Source organism: Diachasma alloeum, unplaced genomic scaffold (assembly GCF_001412515.2).
Source record: "Diachasma alloeum isolate Michigan unplaced genomic scaffold, Dall2.0 Dall_scaffold_01367, whole genome shotgun sequence".
In the NCBI taxonomy this organism is placed as follows: domain Eukaryota; kingdom Metazoa; phylum Arthropoda; class Insecta; order Hymenoptera; family Braconidae; genus Diachasma; species Diachasma alloeum.
In genome coordinates, this window is record NW_021681470.1 from 54599 (window position 1) to 67512 (window position 12914).

Below are 12914 nucleotides of genomic sequence, written 5' to 3' on the forward strand. Positions count from 1 at the left end.
TTTCCATATCATGCGTTCAAACCCAACCTGACACATTCTTGCTTAGCCCGGCTTCGGTGATGTATACATATTCTGTATTATGTTGTTTGATACTCCAAATACATCTACAGTATTCTAATATTAATTGGCACTGTGTATAAGTGATTTGCTACTCGAAGGACTCCACTGTATAACTAATAGAGACGTTTCTAGAAATTTCGGGAGAAATCCGCGAGTTTCCGGAATTTTCGAGGGAATTCAAGGGATTTCCAGAAATTTGAAACGAATTCGAGAAGTAAAACCAAATTTCTTCAATTCATTAGTCTATCATAGGAATACTGAGAATGAGTCATTAAATATTAGGTGTATAACTTAATCTTTGCGTTTTTTTCATTGAGTGCGGTCTATTACTTAAAATTTAAATATTTACGCGCCGTTTATGATTTTGAAGATTGAGCCTTACTGTTTTTAATAAGCTATATCTCATACCTCGAAGAGCTATGTAACTTCACAAAACAGTAGTATATACAACGGCGACCGATACGCAGCACATTCGGCACTGTATTCTCTACGAGTTCCAACAAGGAGAAAAAGCCATTGAAACCCACGATTCCATTTGTTCTACTCTCGGAAGTGATATTGTGTCTCACGATACGTGTAGATTTTGGTATAAAAGCTTTAAAGATAGTAATTTTGATCTCAATGACCGGGAACACCCTGGACAGCCTCTGAAATTTGAAGATGCTGAATTGCAAGAATTACCCGACAAAGACTCAACGCAAACCCAAAAAGAGCTTACAGCTCAGCTAGGAGTTACTCAAGCAGTAGTCTCTAAACGATTACACGCAATGGGAAAAATACAAAAGGTAGGAAGATGGATTCCACACGAACTGACTGAACATAACCGCGGCCATCGCATGATCACGTGCCTTTCGTTGCTCGCCAAGTGCCAGAAGAAAAATTTTTTGTCAGAAATTGACGGGAGTTGAAAAATACATTTTTTTCCTAATCCCAAACGGAAAAAGTCATGGGTGGATCCCGGACAACCATCGACATCCACTCCCCAACAAAAAATTCACATGAAGAAGGTTCTCCTCTGTATCTGGTGAGATATGAAGGGTGTACTCTATTACGAACTTTGGGAAACGGGTCAGACAGTTACTGCAGAACGCTACCGTCGACAATTGAACAAATTGAGCGAGGGACTTGAGGAGAAAGGTCATTTACTGGGCAAGGGAGCCGGAAAATCATGTTGCTCCATGATAACGGTCGACCTCATATTGCTCGCGTGACACAGAAGACGATTTTAAGCTTGAGCTGGGAGGTTGTCCTGCACGCGGCTTATTCCCGTTCTGATTACCATCTGTTCTGGTCCATGCAGCACGCCTTGGAGGAAATTCGTTCAAAATTCGTCGATGTTTTCATCGCCTCAAAGCCTGCAAGTTTTTTTCGCGATGGCATTCGTATGTTGCCCGATCAATGGCGAAAGATCACCTAAAACGATGGACGATATTTCGAGGATTGATCTAGTATTTATCTATTTTATAATGTTACATATTTTTTGATTAAAAAAAACGGAAAAATTAAATTATACACCTAATAATTTTCACGAAAATTGTGAAGCGAATGATTTTCATTTTTATTCCTAATCTGTGTAAATCAGCAAAGAATAAATTGAAAAATAATTTCCGTATGAAAAATAAGAAGTAGAAAAAAAAAGTTGCCCGGAAAAGCCGGTCACAGCAACTAGTCAATTATATACTAGCAAATATCTATAAACGACAATGTAGGATGATGAAACCAGAAACCTTGACCAGTCAGGAACTGAAAAAAATGTAACATGAGAGGACATTTACATAAAATCGACAAATTTTATTATGAAAGTCAAAAATAGAAAAAATAGAAAATAAAAAATTACTATTTGAACATAGGAATCGAGATTAATACCGGTGAAATATTAACATTTCAGCGACAGCGGTGGCTGTGTGATTGGAGTGTGGGATTAGCATGTGGGAGACGCGGGGTCGATTCCCGGCTCAGGGGGCCAAAATTTGTGACACTATAAATTTCACGGTTTCATTGTCGAGTGGGAGTCTCGCAAGAGACGACTGTACCTGAGCAGGTTTTTCCCTCAAATGAGGTTTTCCCTTGTCCTTCGGCGAATGCGTTACAGGGGGGCGGGAAGGGACCAAATCGTAAAAACCCGAAAGGGTAATGGCAGAAATCCCCTCCCTACGTCGACCACGTACTGGACCGGGTGGTGGTTTTTAAAATTTTCAATAATTCAATCCTTCCTCCACCTGTCCATTTTTTCGGAATGAATATGTATGGCGCAAAATTATTCAGAATAATTTTCAGGGATGATAAAAAAAAGCGGGAAAATCTCCCTTCTTCTTCATCTCTGCCATGAATATTTACTTTAGAAGGGAAGAAGGGAATATTTTTCGAATTGACAAAGTCAAAAACCATTTTCATCCTTCTAACTTTTACTCGGTATACCAACCCTCAATTTTTGCCATGTTGAACAGTAAATTTTGGCATGTGGCAAGTATGGTTCTGAAATCGAACCCTCATATGGAAAATTACTATGTTCCCACAGAAAAAAATAACATGATATTCTTTCCGCCTAGAATCTATAATTAGAAATATTTTGCTAATATTAGAATTAGTAGATTTGGAATGGGGCGTGTCTACAAAGCTTGTTCGACTTGGCCCTTCATAGAGTTTGATTATTTATTTAAAAACATGTTCGTTTCATCATTTTCGATTCGAAAAATGAATTTATATGGACTAAAGTATTCTAATTTTAGCTATTTAAGAGGAAGTGGGCTACGAAAAAAAAAAATTATGAACTTACTAGCAATTTTGTCAACATAATCGATAGCCTCATCGATTGCTAAATTAATATTTTTTAGTTCTCCATGTTCCTCCAGATAAGTATCAAGATTCTCTGTATCCTCTCCAAGTCTTTTCAGCTCTTCATTGCTTAAAATATTCAACTCTGGAAATTCCACACCGACAGTTGATATCGATTTCCCGTAATTTGAATGATCCAAGTACAAAGTTTTGTAACTTGGAGTGGAGTATTGTAGTGGAGTGACAGATGCTGTGTGGTGAGAGGAAGCAGCAAGTGGGTGGCCATCTGCCATAGATGTATTTACAAAATTATGTTTGCATCCAGAACAGGTATTTGGTGTTGACAATTGAGGATTTAGAGAGTTATAAAATGAACTGTGAGAGGTTGAGGCGAGATCTGCGTATCTTTGAAGAGTATAAGACGGTGAACCTCTCCCTTGAAGGTCTAGAAAAATAAAACATGGATCAAATAATTTCTAAAAAGATTATGTACTTTATCAAGACAAAGGCTGTTTCTCTATTACAGGCCATTCGAATTCTGAGAACTTGGAATTTGCCATGTGATGTATTTGAAAACCACAGTTAGGTCATTATGGCAACGTTTAACGTTGCTCTACCCATCGGCCGGGCTACGCTGCACTTTTGGATATTTTAATTTTTAAAATTTTTCAAATAAATTGCATGGAAAAAATTTGAAAAAATTCATACCCAGTCAGTATTATATAAATTAAATTTCGCAAAATATTGATTTTTTTTCAAACATTGTCCTCTTATAAATAAATAATAAAACTTGTTTGCAAAACGGTGGATTATTTTTTATAAGGTGTCAAAAAAATTCTTGATTTTTTCACATCTAATAAGAAAAAAATTCAGATTTTAATCTTTGACCGCAATGGAAATATTGATTTTCACATAAGACACTAGGTTAAATCCTGATTTTTAAACATTTCTTCTTTGAAAAACCAAAACGATAATTAAATTGAGAAAAAAATTAGAATTCGGAATCTAATCGAGTTTTCTGCAATTTTTTTGCAGTTTTCACTAATCTTTGAATTTACCATACGGGTAGAGCTACTTTAACCCCACTTCTTTTATTACATTTTCTCGAAGCTGACGCAATTGCGATCACCGTACTGATGCTCCCCCCCCCCCCCCCNACATTTTCTCGAAGCTGACGCAATTGCGATCACCGTACTGATGCTCCCCCCCCCCATTATGCCCTTTTTCTTGCCAGATCCGCATGAAAAGGGACTACTTTGTCGATTCTATGTCTCAGCAACTCCCATTTAGAACGATGTTAAATTTTTTGTTTCATTTTCTTCGACTACGTTATTTTTGACCGTAGCAAGATCATTCTGGGCTCAAAATATGTCGAATGTAATCAATATTATCAGAGTATACATAACTCCATATCGTCAAAATGGTCCCTTTTCATCCGGACGTCCACATTTACTGTTTTAATAAATTGTTCATGATCATTCTCATTGCAAAACCGAGATGTGTTCGCTGCCGGGTCTGAGATCTGTGGAATAACCGAGCGATGGGCGAGATAAAAATGGATTCTAACAGGAGCGGGAGAAGGTCTACAAATCACCACACGTGCACGTTGGTCAACTCAGTCAATTTAATAAATGAAAGTCAAAAAAAGAATACACGTGTTAGCTTTAATTAATTAGAGAAGTTCAAACAAACAGCGTGGGTCACAATATTATTAGATAGTTCACAGAACTTATGACGCAGAGCAATTATACGCGGAAATCCGTGCAAACAATAGAGCGGTTCGGAGAAAGATAAAGCACACTGTCCGATGGCCGAAATGCAAATGAGGCCGATTAAAGGACCGCAAGGTGGGAGGTGTCGATCATCGAGGATCCAAACGTGCCCCAATTTAAATGGGGGCGTTCATTGGACACCTGTCCATCAAGTGGCGCCTCAGGTGTTAGAGGTGAGAGGCCACTGGTCAGTTAAGTCGGTTGCGCAGGTCAGTCGTGAGAAGCCATGCAAGCATGCAAGATGAGCGAGTGTGCGTGAGTGTGCGTGTGTGTGAGGAAAAACAATTCGGTGGAAAACCGAACATTCTCCCCCGCCGTCAGCAGGCGCTGACACCTCTTTGCGCAGGTCTGTAACAAAAAAAGAGATTAATCGTGCTCAGGACAATAGTTTCTCGAAGAGCGACTTCACCACTGGAGTTCGTATACGATGGTCAAGGTGCGAGTACACCCAAGATCGTTGGAGGCGTAAATTCCGCAGACCCCAGCAGTCCCGCTTCCACTCAGCGGCCAGGTTCGAAGACAAAGGTCATAAATCTTCGCCTAGGTCTGGTCGAAAATGAAGTTGGCCAGTCAGGAAATGACCTGGTGTGAGCGCGCTGACGTCATCAGGATCTTCTGATGGTGGTTCCAGTGGTCGCGAATTGAGCACAGCTTCGATTTGCGCGAGTAAAGTAGTGAGTTCCTCGTAAGTCAATAGGGCATCGCCGATCGTTCGTTTGAGATGGAACTTCACCGACTTTACCGCGACTTCCCATTTGCCTCCAAAGTGTGGTGCACCTGGAGGGTTAAAAGACTATCTGGTTCCATCGCTGAGCAAGAGCTGAGCTAGTTTGTCCGATTCCTTAGATGCCATCGAGAAGACCTTCTTCAACTCCTTGTCGGCTCCCAAGAAGTTCATTCCGCCATCTGAGAACAAGTTCTTGCAGAGTCCGCGCCGGGCAACAAAGTGACGATACGCAGTGATGAATCCATCGGCTGCGTAATCTGAGACGACTTCAATATGGACTGCGAACGTGGTCATGCAGACGAAAATTGCGATCCATCCCTTGTACGACTTATGACCACGCCCTTTCCATGAGCGGAGCGACACTGGTCCGGCGTAGTCAACTCCAGTGTTGAGGAACGCTCGGCCAGGAGTGAGACGAGCAACTGGGAGCTGGCCCATGAGCTGTTAAGCTCTGATCCCTCGCTGTCTGGCGCATGGAACGCACTTCAGGATGAATCATCTTACCGGGGCTCTTCCGCCGAGGATCCAGTAAGACCTTCTGAGTTGACCGAGAGTGAGCTGCGTTCCTCCATGCAGAGTCCTGAGATGGGCATCTCGAATGATGAGCTGAGCGAACTAAGAACCCCGAGGTAAGATGATCTGATGCTTATTTTCGCAGTCGAGCTGAGCAAATTTCAGGCGCCCTCCAACGCGTAGAACTCCCCGGTGATCCAGGAACGCTGTCAATCGAGTGAGTGAGATGAACTAAGACGTTGCGCTCTGGACAAGGTCGTAAGCTCAGCTGAGAAGTGCGCAGACTGAGTGAGCTTGACCCAGAGCAGTCGGGCCTGTCACCAGGATTCAGAGCTGTTACTAACGTTATTGAGTGAAGAATAGCGATGAACTAAATCCTAGATCTCTGGGCGCTGGACCTTCACGTTGAGAATGACACCAGGTTTCTCTTCAAGATCTGCTGATGCCACTGAAGCGAGCTCTAGAGATGGCCAAGACGATGAGCTTTTCATGAGCNATGAAATAAGACGTTGCGCTCTGGACAAGGTCGTAAGCTCAGCTGAGAAGTGCGCAGACTGAGTGAGCTTGACCCAGAGCAGTCGGGCCTGTCACCAGGATTCAGAGCTGTTACTAACGTTATTGAGTGAAGAATAGCGATGAACTAAATCCTAGATCTCTGGGCGCTGGACCTTCACGTTGAGAATGACACCAGGTTTCTCTTCAAGATCTGCTGATGCCACTGAAGCGAGCTCTAGAGATGGCCAAGACGATGAGCTTTTCATGAGCCATGGTGGTCCGTGCCACCAGAGTTCATGTGAAGAGAGCTGAGCTGTGGTTAGCCCACGAGATGCGCAATCAGCTGGGTTTTTCTTGCCAGGAACGAGTTTCCATCGAGCTCGCGAGGTCTCTTGTATGAGCTGGACNAGCACACGATTTCTTACGAATTCTTTCCATCTGGACGGGTGTGAGTTGATCCATGTAAGCGCAACTGATGAGTCGGTCCACAAGAACGTCGGAGCGTTCAAGAGATTGAGCTCTTCTTCGACGTACTTAACGAGTTTGGCAAGCGTAACCGCAGCTGTGAGCTCTAGCCTTATGATTGTCAGCCGTTTGAGGAACTACTTTCGTTTTCACGCAGGCCAAAGAAATCCGAAGCTCTTTGTCTCCATTAAAGGCTTTGAGATAGACTACGGCTGACATCGCGAGAACAGAAGCATCTGAGAATCCATGGATTTCAATGGACGAATTCTGGAGCAGGCCTAACCATCTTGGAACAGATAACTTCAAGAGCAGAGTGAGATCATTCCGAACACTTTTCCAACACTGAGCTACTTGTTCTGGGACTTCCTCCTCCCAGCCGAGCGTACGAATCCAAGTCTCCTGCATGAGCAGTTTTCCTCTGATCACGACAGGAGATAGAAATCCGAGCGGGTCATATATTTGAGCGATCTCTGAGAGGATGTTCCTCTTAGAGTGCTTTGATTCATCGCGGGTCCGACTTGAGAAGAAGTTATCCGAGCTGGGCTGCCACGACAGACCAAGAATCCGGGTCTCCGAATCCTCATAAACTCGCTGGTCATTGGAGGCACTATCCGGAGCGAGCCACTGGAGTGACGCTGGACGATTACTATGCCATTTTGCCAGAGGCATTCCTCCAGCAGCACAGAGATCACAAACTTCTTGAGCGGTCCTAACGAGTTGGTCATACGTGTCTGCACCTCCACAGATGTCGTCAACGTATCTTCCTTTCACGATGGGCGAGACGGCCAAAGGGAACCTATGTCCTTCATCCTCAGCCAGCTGAAGAAGAATACGATTTGCGAGAAACGGAGCTGATCTTGAGCCGTATGTGACTGTTGTCAGTTGATACGTCACTATTTCCCCACTTGAGTTGGTCCATAAAATCTTCTGCAGGGGCCAGTCATCCTCGTGAACTCTGATCTGGCGGAACATTCTTGGTGTTGTCCGTCATGAAGATGACTTTGTGCTGTCTTGACCAGAGCAGCACGTCCGAGATATCTCTTTGCAACTTGGCTCCTGTGTGGAGAATGTGATTGAGTGAGTTCCCTGAGCTGGTCTTCGCTGATCCGTTGAACACTACTCTCAGTTTCGTCGTTTCACTGCTCTCTCTGACTATACGATGATGAGGTAAATAGTAACTCTTGTGAGCGTCAGACGGCCCTACCTGAAGCCCTTCAGAGACCCTCAACCCTCCTGACGCTTGCGCTTCATGTGCTAAGGTCATCTCGTCAGAATGACAAGCGGTTTCCGCCTGAACCGAAGACGAAGATCGATGAGTTGAGCGAGTTACTAATCTCATATGGTCGAGATCTTCATATTCCTTGAGAAAGTCAGAGTAGAGCTGGAGAAAACGCGCATCTTTGGAGATTCTACCGAGCATCCGATGGAGACAAGCTAGCCCTGGACGATAGGAACTCCCTAATGACGAAACTGGAGCTGAGAAGGGCAAACGAACGACATATCGACCTGAGCTATCCCTTGAGTGAGTCTGACGGAAGTGGTATTCACACTCCAATTCTTCCGTTGAGAGATTCGCGTCAATGCGCCCAGCAATTTCCTCCTGAACCCAAAACTTGGTGAGAAGGTGGTTGAGCTCGTCGTTCGATACGCTGAGGTGATGAGAAGAGCAAGGTGCTGATTGATTAGGTCCCGCTGGTCCGTAAACAATCTAGCCAAAGCAGAGACTCGAAAATGAGGATCAGCAAGGTCTAAACCCTCGATATGATCCCACTTAAGGCCCTCTGCTGAGAAGGACGGTAGCGTTGAGGTAAGACGATCAAGAGAGTGAGCTGTAACTTCAATGCGTTCTTCTGAGTGGATCGATTGTAGCGTGAGATGTACTTCGCCGGACGTTATCCCAAACGATGATCCTCCCACTCCTGTAATGTGGATGGAACTACGAGTTTTCTTTTAATTCAACTTCTGAACTGACTTATCTGAGATGAGTGAGAGTTCGGAACCTGAATCCAACAAAAGTCGAACTTGATGCGGAGGGCAATAATCGCTCACGAGAAGAGCTAAACAAGTTGCGAGAAAGACTCCAGGCCGAGAGATCTGCGCAGAACAACTGTGGGCTGAACAAGATATTGACGCTTGGGACGGTCCGCTTCAGGCTTGAGGATGAGCTGAAGACGTAGCCTGAGTAGAATCACCGGTGTGAATATACGTCACGACAGGCACGCTGGTCAATGGAGCGGAAGTACTCGGGGGCGCTGCGGTCCTGCATCGTTAAGAGGAACTTGAGGTGCTAGACCACGTTGAGCTGGACAAATGCAGCAGGGTATGATGCCTTTCCTGGCATTGGAAGCACTTACGAGTGGTCTGGCAGACCCTGATGCTGTGCTTCCCCAAACAGATGAAGCACAGATAGAGACGATCCACGACTTTCTTTCGACCAGCTGGCGAAAGATTCTTGAACTGACTGCAAGAGGCGATGTAGTGCTCTACCTTGCAGTATGAACAGGGATACCTGACCGCCTCAGCCCATGGTTGAGTTGGAGTGGACTGTAGTTTGCGCGCTGGACCTTGAGGCTGCTGAGACGGCTGGTAAGCTGGCCGATTGGAAATCACTACATTGACCTTGTCGCTGGACTTCGACGCAGGACGAGATTGTACGCTGGGCTGCGAAGATTTCGTCGAGAAGGATACTCCGATGAGGCCCCGATTTTGTTCTCCCACGCCTCTCGAAGTTTGTTAGATAGTCGATGGACAATGCCATGGACAACCACTGGACCCCACTGATCAGTAGGTTGTCCCAGAGCTTTGAGTGCGCTAAGTGCTTCAGAGAGTGAGCTGGTCAACAAATTGAGCTCCGTGGCGCTGTGAGATGACATCGAAGACGGATGCAGAAGCTGGTCTAAATGAGCTGAAACTAGCAAACGTTGGTTCTCGTAGCGGTTCGTGAGGATTCCCCAAGCTATCGAGAATGATTCCTCCGAGACGGGCAAACTCGAAATCAGCTTAAGTGGTTGATTCACGCACCACCTGAACTTCCACCAATTGATGGCTTCATCAGTAAAATACGCAAGAACTTCACAGATTTGTATTCAAAATTCAAACCTACACAAGGAAAAAAAAGTTATCCTTGTGAGAAATTATCTCAGACTTTGGGGTTGATTAAAACAAATTTCCAAAATTTGCGTGACATGATTCAGCTTCTCAGTTTTGAGTATGAGGTTTTCTTCTGTTCTCGTGATGATGAGAAAGTCGATTTGGTTCGAACTGACAAGGAACACTAGGGAGATGTTCCCCTCCGATTTCAATCAAACTCATATATGTTGTAGAGGACTCAAAACTAAAGGACACGTATTTTTTGTTATCGGCTAATACGCGGCTTTAGGGGGGGAAACCATGGTCAGAAGGTGACCTTCGGAGGTGATCTTTCATTCCCACCTATAAGGAGGGTGTTTTTACATATGTTCATCACGGTAATGAATAGCTTGTGAGAAGTTATAAAAATCACAATTACTAGTTCCTCCGGGAGTTGAAATTGGGGGGGTAAATTACCCCGTGAAAATTTTGTTTAAAAAAAAAAATATATATATGGCTCATAATTTAATAAAACCAATTGCCTTTGAAAGAGCATGGAAAAATGCAGAATACCTGTTTTTGGATTTTCCCCGGAACTGAAGTTTTCTGGGGTGAAAAAAATAATTTCTCGAAAATATCACCCATCACAGTGGTGAAGTTTTTTTATCCGTTTCATCAAGGTAAGGCTGGTGAGGAATTATGAAAATCATAATTGACAGTTCATCCGGGGGTTGAAATTTTGGGGGTAAACTACCCCTATAAAAATTTCGTTTTTCAAAAAAAAAACCATGTCTCAGAATTTCATAAAACCAATTGCGTTTGAAAGAACATGGAAAAATGCACAATACGTGCTTTTGGATTTTCGCCAGAACTGAAATTTTCTGGGATACATAAAAAATGATTTCTTGGGAATATCATCCATTACAGTGGTGGAGTTATTTATTCATTCCATCGAGGTAATAAATAGCTTGTGAGTGATTATGAAAATCACGATTAATAGCTCCTCTTGGGGTTAAAATTTGGGGGGTGAACTACCCCTTTGAAATAATTTTTTCTTATTAAAAAAATATATGGCTCAGGATTTTACGGAAATGATTGCATCGGGAAGTTCATGAAATAATACAGGATAACTTTTTTCGCATTTATCTCGGCATTGAAGTTATGAAGTAAGAACATTGATTTCTATTATAAGTCACTGATTCCAAATATTTGAATTTTCAATTTTGATTCTAATAGTCCGTACGTGGAGATTATATTCCTTCAGAATTCAGCATTATAGTGATAACAATAACAGATTAAAGAAACAATGATCCACTGGCATAGAATTTTCTTCTACTTCAGGTGCAGCAATGTTGTGGTTATTCCAAGGAAAAGCAGCCACAAATACAAAAAAAACTTGCCGAATAATCGGAATTTTTCCATATAGTATTATTTTTCTTGCAATTTTTATGTCTGGGAAAGATGGGTAATGGTTCCATGAGGTGATTCATCATTATACTATATGTGGTGTTAACACACTGCTGAACGCGATAATAAATCCAAACAAAGTAACAATATTCATGCGAACGTCACCTATACCCAAAAGTAGCGTATCAGTTCAGTAATCATGCATTATTGATAACCCCGAATATTTCTGCAATTTTGTTCTCATCCGTTTCGCACAGTGTTCAGTCTACATAAACGTATCACGGGAAAACATTCTCTTTCTAATTGTATGTCTCAATGTCGATGAATCTTGTAGAAACACCTGTACCTACTCAAGAACGAGAATTGGCAACTAATTTCGAGAACATATTGAAAGAAACTATGGAGGAATATAATGGTGTGGAAATGATTGAAAAATTCACTCTCGATTTCCAAGAGCCGTATAAAGATATCGAAATGGTACCAATTGAGGATACAGAATTCCAACCGCGTCTTAAAGAATCACCTGATAGTTGTTTGGATGATGACGAACCTATAGGCTATGAATATAGAAAAAAAGCAGTTTAATTCTGGAGGAGTGCGAAAACTAAGAAAAATCTGTCTATAAAAACCGTTTCCAATAGATTCAAAAAAGTGAAATCCGTTCAACAATTACGTCGCTGGGCACAACAAGTCAATAAAGGAGGAACTTATATGGAGAAGTTAAAGCGTATATCAGAGTATACATTGAAAAATATGAAAAATGCTATAGATGCGGGGTTAATTGTGCATGATGCAGATCTACGAAGATGGGCTCTGCAAGCCCAGAAAGATATTAGACATGAGGATATTCGTTTCAAGGCCTCCCCATGGTGGCTGCATTACTTCAAAAGAGCTCATCGTATTACGTCTCGCAAGATTACTAAATTCATGATGCGTAAAACAATGGAAAATCAAGAAGATTTACAAAAAACAGCAGATGAATTCGTGCAAAAAATCAAACCATGTTTTGAAATGTATGGCTCGCAAAACATCTATAATTCTGATCAAAGTGGTTTTCAATTGGCAACGCATTCGGGACGAACTTTGGCGGACAAGGAATCTAAAGAAGTCTCGTGCATTGTACAATCTATAACATTGACGACACAGAGTTATACGATACAACCCACGATATCTGCTGATGGAAAATTATTGGTCACCTCTTTTCATTGTTTACAAAGAACCCTCCGGAACATTTGGCCCAAGGGTCCAGGAGAATCTATTCAGACCTTCAAATGTTTATGTAACGGCTTCAAAATCGGGAAAACTGACTTCTGGTAAGATATTTTTAATGTATAACAAGATGTGGCAAGTTAGCTACACTGATTGCAATGTCCATCGTATTCCAAAGAGCACTTCAAAATTCGGTTGGAAGAAGTATTCTTTCCACACGTGGGACCAAAAAGTCTACTGTTGATCGATTCATGGAGTGGACATTGCTCTCGAGTGGTAGAAGAGGCAACTCCTCTGAATAAAGAATTATTAACTATGCTGATTCCGAAAGGGACGACCGGGAAAATTCAATCTCTTGATGTATACGGTTTCAGAATTTGGAAAAATTATGTCCGTCATTTTTCAGATACGGTCGTTCTCTT

The 12914-nt window shown here is 42.5% G+C and overlaps 2 protein-coding genes across 2 annotated transcripts; both read right to left on the reverse strand.

Annotated features, from left to right (window-relative positions):
* Positions 1-2529: 2529 nt before the first annotated feature.
* LOC107046420 lies at positions 2530-3395 on the reverse strand. Its single transcript, XM_015269029.1, has 2 exons — positions 3360-3395; positions 2530-3311 (listed from the first exon to the last, which is right to left on the reverse strand). Exons 1-2 carry the CDS (start codon positions 3393-3395, stop codon positions 2790-2792), a joined length of 558 nt encoding a protein of 185 aa, XP_015124515.1. The 3' UTR covers positions 2530-2789.
* A 3481-nt stretch (positions 3396-6876) lies between these two features.
* On the reverse strand, positions 6877-7779 carry LOC107046421. Its single transcript, XM_015269030.1, has one exon. It carries the CDS (start codon positions 7777-7779, stop codon positions 6877-6879), a length of 903 nt encoding a protein of 300 aa, XP_015124516.1.
* Positions 7780-12914: the final 5135 nt, after the last annotated feature.